Source organism: Hydra vulgaris, chromosome 07, assembly GCF_038396675.1.
Source record: "Hydra vulgaris chromosome 07, alternate assembly HydraT2T_AEP".
Classification (NCBI taxonomy): Eukaryota; Metazoa; Cnidaria; class Hydrozoa; order Anthoathecata; family Hydridae; genus Hydra; species Hydra vulgaris.
Window position 1 is genome coordinate 27,156,071 of NC_088926.1, and position 13,636 is coordinate 27,169,706.

General features: G+C 26.5%; 1 protein-coding gene across 7 annotated transcripts in view; it reads right to left on the reverse strand.

Moving 5' to 3' along the window:
- LOC105845233 (mucin-2) overlaps positions 1-13,636 on the reverse strand; it is a 135,210-nt gene that overhangs the window by 63,076 nt on the left and 58,498 nt on the right. For all 7 annotated transcript variants that reach the window (XM_065801521.1, XM_065801520.1, XM_065801522.1 and 4 more), the window contains 2 exons: positions 4,272-4,352; positions 2,920-3,090 (listed from right to left, as the gene is read on the reverse strand). In XM_065801521.1, coding sequence (XP_065657593.1) covers positions 2,920-3,090; positions 4,272-4,352 — 252 coding nt within the window. The remainder of the gene's footprint in view (positions 1-2,919; positions 3,091-4,271; positions 4,353-13,636) is intronic.

The following is a 13,636-nucleotide window of genomic DNA, read 5'->3' on the forward strand; positions in this document are numbered from 1 at the left end:
TGTGTCTGCCTGGGAACTGTTGGACATGGGGTGTCCAGTGATGTAGTCTCCAATTTTCCTTAATAGCATGAAAAATCCAAGAGATGTAGCTGTCCTGAGCTCTAGAAGTCCAAAGGTCAGGAGTAAATGCAGCACTTTTTAGATTTGGTGTAATCTCCGATATTATGCTCTTCATTCCAGCTTGAACTTCTCTTGACCGAATTGAAAGCTTTCTTGAATATGTTGTTCTGTGATGAATGCTCAGTTTAGGGTTTGCAATGTCAAACAATTTCTTGAAACCTCTTCCTTCGACTGCTGAAAAGGATGCCAGATCAGTGCAAAAGTAATCCAGCATTGCAGAGTCAAACTGTTTTTGAATGGAATTGTCTTTGTCATATTTGGACTTTATTTCAAGCATTCAGACCATGGTTCGTTGTTTCTTCTTAGGAGGAAGAAGAGAGTCGTTAGTTTTTTCAGAATACTCAACATAATCTTGGCTGTGTTTTTTTTTGAGGTGACGATGAAGTCTGCTTGAATGATAATGAATTACCCGTTATAAAATTCAAAATCTAGTGTTAAGTATTTTAAAAATATAACAGGTTTCTTTTTTACTGTGTAAATTAAACATGAAGAAAACTATAAGATGTGATGTTTTCTTTAACATTTTGTTGATTTTAATTTAGAAGTTGTACCAAAACACTTCATAGCTGTAGTTGCATTATTTTTTAGCAGTATTTTAGAATATTCTAAAATCTAGTATGGCTAGATTTACTTATTTACCTTATTTTCTGATGTTGATAACTTTAATTTTTGTTGATATATTGTTGTAAGTATATGCCACAAATTATTTGGTGATTTGAGTGAACTGGTTGTTAAGGAAAGTGGTTTTTTCGAAAACTAATTAAGCTACTTAAAAATGTCTAAATTTAAAGTTTATACTAAGTAAATGCTTTGTTGCTAAGTAAATACTAAGTAAATACTCTGTTGCAGTAAATGTAAATTTTCATTTTTAGTATTTTCTTAATCCAAGACTATTCCTTCAGTAACTTACCATAAGAAATATAATATCAATTAAATAACAGAGACATAATTATAGAAAAATTTAAAGACAAAATTAAAAATGAATTAAGTGTTCAATATTTAATAATGAATACTCAATATTTAATAATCCGATGCAATTCAATATGTTCAATCCCTGAAAACTTACTGCCTGAGGTATACAATTAAGTTAATGATAGAGCATCTTAAAAGCAATATTTTTATAAATTTTTAAACTGTTTACTATTTATGTATGAATATTAATTATGATAAACCCAGATCGGTATCCGAGCAAAAAAAAAAAACAAAAAAAAAAAACACCATAAATATATGCCTTTTACTTAAAATAAACTTTTGCAATAAGTCTTATAATTTTCTACTTTACCACTGAAAAAGACAAAAGAAATTATATTGTGGCAACAAATTTTAAAATGCTTATTGTTTCATTATATATATTTATTTATAATATGTATTTCTGACAATGTAAACATCATTAAACAAAGCAATTTTTCATAAAAAAGTAAAAATCTAAAAAAACTTATTACACTTTGTCACTTTTTTTTCCTTTAAAAACTATTGGTAAAGTTTCTGGCACCTGTTTCTGGCAAGTAATGCATGTTGTATGTAATGTATAATGTATAAAGTATGTTGGTAAGTTTTCTATTTAGGTTTTTTTAGATTTTTTTACAGGTTTATTTGAGCTTGTATTGATTCTTAATAACTTAAATTGTTCAATATCAAGTTTCCATCTGAAACATGAAAACAACGCAATTTTTGTGAGGTTGACCACCAAACCGTTAAAATCAGTTTTAGTTTTAATGTATTATTATTTTAATTATTTATATTGGTTTTAGTTTAAAGTTCTAATAACTGTTTATTTGTATTAATTGTAATTCTTGTAAATAAAGTTAATCATTTGAATTGACTTTATCTTTGGATCTACTTGTATACAGTTTTGAATAAGAATAAATCAGATCAAAATCCTTGCAGTCTTTTCTTAATATAAAGTTACACATTGAACCATAGAAAAACTTTTCATAATTATAAATTTTAGGAAAAAAAAAAAATTTTTTTAAGAAATATGTTTTTTCTATATCAGGTATAAAACCTAAGAAAATTGTTTAACCAATGATAAGGTATCAATGTTTTTCCAAAGTTTAGTAAAGGCAGCAACAACAACAATATATAAAAATACCTTCGATCTATAAACCTGATGAACTTATATATATTATATATATATATAAGCTTCCTGGCTTTGATAAAATTTAATAGTTCTGTCTTAAAAAGGCTTTTTATTTTTCTAAAATCAAACATAGAAGTTTTAGCATAGATGATTTAGTGAACATTGTCCTCGAAAAATATACTAAGTTAGAACTCACAAAAGAGATCTGGCTTTAAACTTTATTTAAAATTAATGTTTTCCGTTCCTTGAGAAAATAATTTTATTCAACCAGGGATGTGCATAAGACAGTACTTGTTTTTTACTAATAAAGCATATGTAATTTTTTAAACAGGTCAGGTATTTTCATATGTATGCTTATTAGATATTAGGAAAGGCTCAAATCTTAGCTTACATATGCCTATAAGCTTTATGCTTATATAAAAAAAAAAACATGTATGCACCAAGATTAAGACTAAAGTTCTGGAACTTGTTCCTAGGTCCGAAACCAAGGCTCTGTAGTATAAGCCAAGGTCTGAAAAAAACATTAAAAACACTGCTTTAAAATAATCTTGAAAGATAGTACTTTATGCCATCCATTAGTTGTGACTTAGAGCATTAAAAAGCATTAAAAATATTTTAAATATACCTAGTATAAAAAAAATTAAAGAATATTTCAATCAAAAAATGTGCAAACAAAATCAATTTATTAATTAAAACAACCACGGTGAAATAATAAATACCTTCTTTCGTTGAAACAGTTGTGGGAATAACTGAAGTTGTCGCAGTTGTGAATATAACTGCAGTAGTGGATTTAGCTGTTGCAATCAAACATGATTGAAAAACTTGTAAACAGTATTCATCATCAGAATGATATTTACAAAAGCTCAGTAAACAATTGCAGTAAACTTTTTCTATAAAATGTTCAAAAATTTTATAAAAGTACTCTAAATACAATATAAATAAAAAATTAAAACAGACATAAATAAAAAATGACATTAAAAGATAATAAAAAATTCAGGCGTTTAAACAAAAAAAATGTGGGAAAAAAGCTATAAAAATAAGTTTTAGAATTTCTAAAATTGTAAAAGCAATTTAAATTTAAAAGCAATTTATAATAGCACTAAACAAACATGAAATTGTGTTTACTAACAAAATTATGATGGATTCTATAATTAGCAGAGAGTTTTGTGTCTTGTAGATTCTGTAAATAATAATATTGTTTTCAATTAAGTTTTGAAAATATTTTGTCGACGTTTTTTCAAAAAAAGAGGTTAAACAGATAAGTCATGATTTTGGTGTTCGAGATAGGTACTCTTTAACTTAATCTTAATGCAAACTTTTATTTTCTGCTGAGATTAAATTTAAAAAATATTTGATAGAAATTGTTACTATAAAATTTTCACAGCAAAAAGCTTGATAATTTAACTTTTTTTAATTATCGAAGCATAAACAAGTATAGTTACACGAACATTTTTTCTCTAAATCCCCACTATATGAAAACGTTTTATATAAGTTTATAACTTTATATAAAGTTTTAGTATTAAGTCACAGTACTCTTTTTCTTAAAAAGTAAAATAGAAAGTTATAAAACTAAAATTAAAAATTAAAAACTTGCAAACTAAATCTATATTATAAACACCCATACATTGTAATATCTTACTTGTTACTAATGATTAAAAATAACTATATTATTAATGATTTAAAATACTAACTATTTTCAAGCACTTTTAGTAATTAAACAATTATAAATAATTATCCGGTCAAGCATTTTACTATTAGTTTAAAAATAATCAAAAACTTTACTTTACTATGTAAATAATTATTTAATTACAAATATATAAATTTATTTTGAATAAATATAATTAACCTTAACATTAAATAAATTATTTTTAAAGCTGTTGTTATAGCATTGATATTAAAATAAAACTTATAAATGTAAATGGTTATTAAAAACATCGTCATGGGCGCCCCTGATTTTTCTAATTTTAAAGAATTATATAAAAATCATCTAATAATCATGTGACACATAATCATGCAAATAATTAAAATTAAGAAATTAAGCAAAAACAAAAACAAAAAAATCCAAAAAAACCTGCTGTAGTTAAAAATGTTGCAGTTGAAATTGTGGTTATAGTTGATGTTGGAAACTGTAATGTTGTAGTTGAAATTAAAGCTAAAATAGTAAAAACATGAAATATTAAACAATTATATTACATGTTATATAATGTATTAATTATACTATGATATTATTTAATATGTTATATAATATATAATGCAAAAAGCATAAAACCATAAAATACCAAAAAAAATGCAAAAAATTTATAAAACTATTAAAATCTCAGGAACGCCCTATAAACGTTTCAATAAAATAAATAGCCAAGTATTTTATAAAAAGAAAAAAAAATTGTAGTATAACTTGATATTATGTTTTATTTTATACTATTTTGCTTTCATTATTATTTTGTTTTTTAATTTAAACTTGCTTCAAACTTTACTTCCAACAAAACTGCAAGCAGAAACTTTTTAAGAGCTATTTGAAAATAAAGAATAGAGTTAAAGACCTAGTGATTGGTTAAAGTCAGAAAAACATGAAGAGAGAAAACTTTTTTGATGTTTGTGAAAAAAAAAGATGAATAAGAAATGTAGGTTTAGTTACAGATGCAACTATGCTGACTGACTTTGTGATGCAACTTACAAAAAACAACTTTAGCTGATACTAAATTTGCTATAGTTTGCCACAGTTTGATATGGTTTGCATATATGGTTTCCATGAGAAGGTTAGAAGCAAATGATAGTCCGAGAAAATGTAAAGTAGAGGACTAAGTTCATCATTATAGAATCCTCAACCAAATTGCATGATTTGCAGTAAATAAAAACTTAAATAGTATGTATTTGGGTTAAAACTCACCAGCCATAGCAAGCTCTAAGCTATCACAGAAGAGATCATCTTTAAGATATCACTTGTTGAGTGAATATCTTAAAGATGTCTAAAAATCAAGTCATGGAGGTAGCTACTACCAGACTAGACGACAATGCCCTTTTTTTTATAAAGAAAAAACAACTTATATTAAGCAATTTAAAAGTGATGACTTATTGTCAAAGCATAGTTGTACTATTTATAGCCATCAGCAAATATAGTTGTGTCAACAGCAAATATAGTTGCTTCATCAGCAAATATAGTGGCATCATCAGCAAATATAGTTGCATCATCAGGAAATATAGTTGATTCATCAGCAAATATAGTTGTGTCATCAGCAAACTTTTGAGGTAAGATTATCAGGAGAATTGATGACATTGATGATGATGATGACATTGTATTAAATGAAACAAATTAGCAGTATGAAGAGCATTTGGTTATTAAAAATAGCTTTAACTCTTCCATAATTACATATTCAAATAAGAAAATGTCATTATGAAAACCTTTTTAAACCAGACTAATGTCATTATGGAAACCTTTTCAAACCACTCTAATGGCCATATGAAAACCTTTCCAAACAGCAAAAATGTTATAATGGAAACTTTTCCAAACCACACTAATGAGGAACTGATTTACTTACAACCTTTGATTTACTAATGTAAAGTTGATTTACTTAATACCTTCTGTAGTAAAATCAGTAGTTGCTGTAGCTATATTTGTTGTGCTTTAGTTAACTAATTTATTTTCAAAAATAAAAAAATTACAAATTTTTAAATTAACAACTTATTATTAAATTATTAATTGAAATAAAAAAAAAGAAAACATTTTAAATGAAAGAAAAGTAAAACCATGAAAGGCATTCTTTTGGTAACACAGAAGAGTGCGTTAAACCTTTAAACTGTAAAAATAAAAAATGTTGAAACCCTAAAATTTTAAAATTGACAAAATACCTTCTGTTGTGTAAAATTGGTAGTAGCTGCAGCTTTATTTATTGTGTTAGTTGTATTTCCAGCTGTGGCACGTGAAATAATGTGTTAAATTTTGTATATTGCTTTTTTTAATGCAATATACAAAATTTAACCCAAAAAAATTCCAATTATTTTCAAAAAATTATTAGCATATTCATTATTATTTTTCAATATTATTTATTATTTCTTTTATCTATAGTAAGCACATTTAGGTATGTGTAAGCACATGAATCTTTTTTTCCTGCAAATCTCAGTTACTGCTTTTTTTTTTTTGTACAGCTAAAAAAAACCACCTTTTTTGTAAACAATATTTTTAACCTATTTAGAAGCTGCTTGCAAATTGTAAGCTAACAGATTAATCTATAATAAAATGCATGATCTAATCTACCAAAATGGTTCAAGTTGATAACTTCTTTTATTAAAATAAATATATAAATATATAAAATATTCTTACTTATCTGTTTTAATGATCAAAAGTTGCTAAATCAAAAATTTGTACCAGCAAATCAACTCAAGTCAAGTATACATGCATATTTAAAATTTTTATATAATTGTTTATGCAAATGACATCTTGATGATGTTTAGTGTTTAATATTGATAAAAAAATTGAGAAAAAATTTTATTGAGTTACATTTAGAAATCATAATAATTTTTTGCATACAAGGCAAAAAATTGTTATGGTTTAAGGATTGAATAAAGTCTTTGAAATCATTAGGGATAAGTTAGATATAAAAGAGTTTATGGTGTTATGATTACAAAAGATTTCAACAATCTTAATATTGATTGGAACGTTATTAGTTTTGATTTTACAAATGAAAGTATCAAATCAGACCAAAATTTTTTTTCGATTTGGGGTCTTTGAAGAAAATAAAATTATATTATGTTCATAACAATAGAAAATATACTGAAATAATATTTTTTTAAATTTTCTTGTTGGCTAGAATGAAATTTAAAAAAATTAATTTTGATCATAATGTTATAAATTTTTAAAGACATTTGTGACAAATTCCACACAAATAAATTATTTTAAAGCAAAACAGATTTAAAAGAATATCTGGAATGTTTACAGAACTAAAACAATTAATGAAGGTAAAACAATGTCTATGAAATAAGATGCCCTATCATAAACCATGAATGAAATTGTCATTGCATTTAATATTTGAAATAAATTTAAATAAAATGACATTATAATAGAGTTCTGGAAAAGAATGAAAGAAAAAAATGTACTTAAAACCATTTGTGCACAACTAATCTAACTAATTTAATGTTTTAGTCTATTTAAGTTCTAAAAGATGATAAAACAAATGGAGTTGGTACAGACAGAGCTTTAGATATCGTATTTCTAGGTCTAATTAAGGTATTTGATAAAGCACAACATGAGATAGCTACAGAAACTTGAATCATATAGAAAAATTTTGTTTCCAAATAAAAACTTCTTTCAAAAAAAACTCGAGTCATTATTGCTAATTGTAAATTAAATTCCTTTTTGAATAAAACACTTCTTGGTAGTGTACTGGGACCTCTTGTTTATTGTAATTATTAACAACATATCAAATCATATTTACCTTTAAAAATTTATACTGACGACATGAAACTGATGCAATCAATAAAACCATTAGAAGACTAATATAGCTAGCAAAATACACTTAATGACATGGATAAGTGGTTGATTCACTGGGTAAATCATTAGATTATAAAATATATGACGCAATACATTGTGGTAAAAAAAAAAGAAATATACAATGGGTAAGGTCGTTAATACCCTAATCTTTTTATCAACATGTAAAGAATAAAAAAATCTTGGTGTCGTGATATCTCATGATATAAAATGGAAACAGCAAGTAAATGCTGCTGCTTTAGAGACCTACAAAGTATTAAATAATATATATATATATATATACCTAATAAAATTGAAAATCTGCATTATCAACACAATAAAGAGACATTTTTTTGTATACTTAAAAAAAAATTTCAATAAATTAAAAAAAAAATTCAAGTCTTATAATTATTATTTTTTTAATTTTAAGAGGCAAACTTTTGTAGAACGTTTGCTACCATCAAAAATGTTAAGTTATTTTTTTTATACCTATTAACTTTTTATTATAGTCACTATCAATGATGGTGATAGGTGATAAGTTATTGTGATAGTATCATAGGTTAGTGATCGGATCATAAGTTATTGTGAGAAGAACATTTTTGCAAAGTTTAATTTTTAAGTTTTTAGAATTTAAAAATATCACTTTTCATATATACTTTAAAAATATACTCTAATTTAAACAAAAATGCCAAATTAAAATATTCAAAAGAATGTATCTATTTTTATTTTTTGGAATTGTGTGCTATATTTTCAATATTAATTGTAAAAACAATAATTAAAAAGGTGTATAAATATTGGGTTAAGCGGCCTAAAATAGTTTCATCATCCAAATTAAAAAAAAACTGGAGAAAAGTGTAAAAATGCATGTAGATAAAATAATGATAAGCGATAACAAAAATTGTTTACATAATTTATATACTTACAACAATAATTATTATTAATAAAAAAATATCAATAATAATTATGATTTTATTCTAAAAGTCTCTACGAAAGAGAGTGCAAAAATAACTTTTTATTTTTTTTCTTTCTACAGAAACTACTTAAAGGTGAGTTTCCACTCTTTAATTTTTTCACGGGAAAGGGAAAAATAATCATGGGAGCATGCGTAGTTTTCCTTCAGACAAATTAAAACTTATACTATGCATACTCATGTGATTATTTTTTCATTTCCTATACCGTTCCCTTCGAAAAATGGATGAGAGGAAACTCACTTTTAAATAAACTTTTTTGCTGGTGTCAGCTTTAAAAATTATGCCAAGTACTTTTTTTGTCAATAGCTGTTAAACCCAGTCAAAATAGTCAAAAAAATAGCGGTAGATTTACATTAAATCTGAAAATTGGTACAGATGTTGTACCAAACATTATTACAAGTAAAAAATAAAAAGTCTCCACTGATCCCAGATCTGTCAAAAAAGTTATTTAAGGGCCCAGGTTACAAACTTGTGATTTTTTGCTAATGCATTTTATTACTAACTTCCATAAAAAAAATACGTTCCAGCGGCTTTTGTTTTTTGCTTGTGTATTTTACTATCTACAGAATAAAAAAGTTTCTGCGGCTTTTCTCTGATCTTGGATTAGAATAAAAAACTATTGCAAAGTTTTAGGGGTTTCTATTTATTGTTTAGCCGTTCTAAAGTTAATTACATTTAATCAAAAACAGGTTTTTATAATTTTGATATATTAAAAAAAGAAATGTAAAAGTGCTAATTTAGTATAATTTTTATTTATTGTTTTTTTTTTAATATAATTTTATTTTTAAAGTCGTTGTTATGACCCCGGTTATGAACAATAATTAACAAATATTCTTTTGCATGATTTTTAAACTTTTTTTTCAAACTAAGTTTTAAACGCTAAAAAATATTTCATTGTGTCATACCAAATTACGAGCGTTTAGTTTGTCTTAAATTATATTTTGTATGACTTTTGCAGTTAATACATTTAGTTATTGTTAAATATTTCTCATAACAATTTGTACAGTTTAATACCTAATAAAAATATTGTTTATTTTGCGGCAATAAAGTGAATGAAGAGGCTGAAAAAAAGAAAGACAAAATGTTTGGCATAAAATTTATAGTTTGCCAATACTCACAACAAGTCTTGCTTCATTTTAATGTTATGTAAAAAGTTAACAGCTGCAAATATTACAGTGAAGCGAGCTGATAATGATACTGATATCTTCATAATTGAAACAGCTGATAACCATACTGATATCTTCATAATTGAAACAGTCATAGAACAATCCAGTACATCAAATACAACTATTGTTGTCCATGATATTGATTTATTAGTACTGCTGACTGCAAGAACTCTAACTGATAAGACAATTTATTTTTTGAAACCCAAGAAAACTCAACAACCAACAGAAATATATTTGTCAAAACGTTTATTTGCTTATCCCAAATGTCAAAATCATATCTTATTTTTACATACAGTAACTGGCTGCGACAATTTAATTAATGGTGTCAAAGTATTTCAGAAGATCGACTCTAATCCACAAGATATCATTACACACAGGGTTCATTTTCATCTTGCTCTATATGGAGCTCCAAAAAAAATTGTTTGTATAGACAAGTATAGATATTTAAGTTTTTTAAAAAAGACACGGAACAATATGAGTGCAATTATCTTGTTTTCAAGATAATTGCACTCTTTTATTGTTCTCTATATTGTTCCTCCAACATATGCTTCTGCTAGTCAACACTTATATCGAGCATACTATCTAGTTAAAGTACGGCTAGGCAATCAACTGGACCCAGCAGACTGGGGTTAGAAAATAGTTTCTAATACATTGGAGCCAATTCAAACTTTACCCCTACTTGGTCCGGAAAGCTTTCTCAACACTATCTTTTGCAATTGCGTAAAGGGTTGTAGTGCAAAATGTAGCTACAAAAAAGTTAGGTTATTGTGTTTACAGTCGAAAAATGTTCCAGAGAAGCAATCTATACCCTAAGATAATAAATTATTTATTATTTTAATCTTTCTTAAACTGTAGTATTTTCTCTTTATCATTATTGTTGTTATTGTAATTATTACTATACTTTTATCATTATAAATACTATTATTCTTACTGTTGTTAATGTTGTTATAATTTTATTTTATATTAATGTTATTTGTTATATTATTGTTATTGTTATTATTGTTAATACTATTGTTGATTTTATTTTGACTGTTTATTTAATTATTGTTATTGACTTATTATTGTTAATATTATTAATATAGTATAGTGTATACTTTTTATAATCTTTACTATGACTTTTAATCGTTGTTATTATAACTACTGTCTTTATTTACTCCTACTTGTATTATAATTATTATCATTATTACTATCATTTTATTATTATTGAATTTTCGAGGTGTTTACTTCATATTAGTACTTATTACTATTTGTAAATAACCTTGATGCAACAACTTTATTCAGAATATATTTGATTTGATTTAATTTGATTGCTGAAAATTTTGAAAGTTAGCGAAAAACAATGAGACGAGAGCAATCAGATAGGAAGTTCTATTGGATGGAAAAATGCATTTATGCTTGCACATCTCCCCACAACAGTGTTTATCTTTCAAAAAAGTGTGCACACCCAAATTAAGTTTTTCTAGCAAAGTATGATTATAGTGTACACAAAAAAATATTTCACAAAATTTGAAGTCCTGAAAAAAATGGCGCTTACTGTGATATAAAAATTTTTTTCTCTCATTAACAGAAAAACATCTGGTTCAGAATGAAGTTCGTAGAAGAACTTATTTAAGGCATAGAGTAATGGCTAATAAGCTAACTTTTTAATAAATACCATTATTTAAAATAACATTTATATTTCATATCAATAAAACTAAGAATCCTATCATAAATAAAAAAATATTTTAAATTAAACATTTTGTTAGCAGATATAGACTGAACATAATAAAGCCTCAAATTCTCTTCGCATTATATGAAAAAACAACACGTAATAGATTGTTTTTGTATGATTATTTCTACAAAACTCCTTTACATAGCAAAATAATATATACAGTTTGGTACTCTTTGTTTTGATCTCCAAAGTAATAAAAATATCAAAAAAATTATCTATCTTTTTCAAAATCCATACTGAGTATCAAAACCTGAGTAACCTACAATATCAAATGCATCAAAGGCATTACAAAATCCCCTAAGAACTTCAGGAAGAGCATCTCTAAGCTTATTTGTTAATCTCATCCATTTTTTACACTGGTTTCCTTCAAACTCTTCACCATGAAGTTTTTGTCTGACAAGGGAATTCCATTCTAGGAAGATATCCCATTTTTCTTGTCTCCATCTTGTTGATAGGCTGTTCCACAATAGATTAATTGTTCCTGTATAGAGACGAAGTTCAGGTATATTGCATACTTTCATAATTTAAGTTTCATCATCTCCTGGCAGAAGTGGTTGATTCTTGCAATTATAAAATTCCTTCAACGATGATTCAAAATTACATCCTTATTTCCAAGCAAGATTTCGCTCTCTAATTGATCTAAAGGTTCCTTTATCTCCTGTAGAGTAAAGCCAATCTACACAATCTGTACTCTTATTAAAGAAGCAACAGGGATACTATGATTTTGAAGTCCTAAAATTAAGTTAAGTAGTTTTAAATCAACGCAAATTTTAAACTGAATATTTCTAAAGTACTTTTAAAAAAGACAGCACAGTTTTCATAATTCTCCTGAACATTTGGGAATATTCCTAAGAGTAATGTCTGATCAAGGGATGTTCCTTTTTCCAGGTTCGGATAAATGCCCTTAGAATAGTTTGATCTCTTGGTGGTATCATCATCAAAGTAACTTGCTCCTCTAACAGTACCAATTCCAAGCTTAAAAAAACCCCCACCGCTATCAACAAATACTTTTACCTTAACATTAAAAATGCCTTTTTTTTTTTTAATGCAATTCATTATGTAATTCACCTCCCCAAGGCTGAGAAGGCCACTATAGATGACAAACAAGGCCGCTGTGCAGAGAAACAAGTTGAGCGTGGTACTACCAGGGGCGTGGTGGGAATTGAACTCGGAACCTCTTGCTTATGAAGCGAGTGCTCTACCACTACACCACTACCGCAGTTTGTTTTTTTCAATCATTTTTTTAGGTGAGTTCCTCCACATCTTTAACAAGAACAAGTCATACAATTAAAGTCTCAGTTTTCGAATTATAGAAATCAAGGTCTACTGCTGAGAAGTACTCCACTAAAGACCCATTGTTATTTACCATGAATTCTTTAAACCCAGCTTTTATTGATTTTTGTCTGTGTTTAACCCGAATTGCATCAATGTCAGAACCAGACAATTTTCTATCAACCTTAATGGTCATCAAATCTTTGTGACTCCATTCTGCAGTAGGCTTTATTGATGTTTTTGAAACTATCTTTGCAGATAGTACAATCACAGCGATCTGGTTAGGACAGAGAGAACTACTCCTGATGCTACAAGTGGATGTATATGAAGAGAACGAGGAGTAGTTCATAAGGTTTTCTATGTAGTATTTTTTTGGGAGGTTTGAACCATGGATCCTTTGTTTCTGATGCAAGTGCGCTACCGGTGCATCACAGCTGCAACAGGTTATTAATACTCTGTTGCAGGTGTTACATATTCCAGTCACAAAGGATGGATTATCAATGTTATGGCAAAACCAATTTTTTCATAAGTATCAAAGCTGTTACTGATAGTGTTCTGTCTGCTTTTCGATAGCATATACAACAGCATTTATGACAAGCATCAAAGTGTGCTACTGCAAAATTAGGCATTATATGTCACACTTTATGTTATTTATTTAACTTTTAGCTAGATTAAGAAGCATACTTATATAATACATTCATATTACATTTAGTTATACAGTATATATGATTATGTAACACAGAAGTATAAATTATTATATATTGTGTAATACAAAAATATATTATAAATATAAATATTTTTATATAATACAATATTTATATATATATTTATATATATATATATATATATATATAT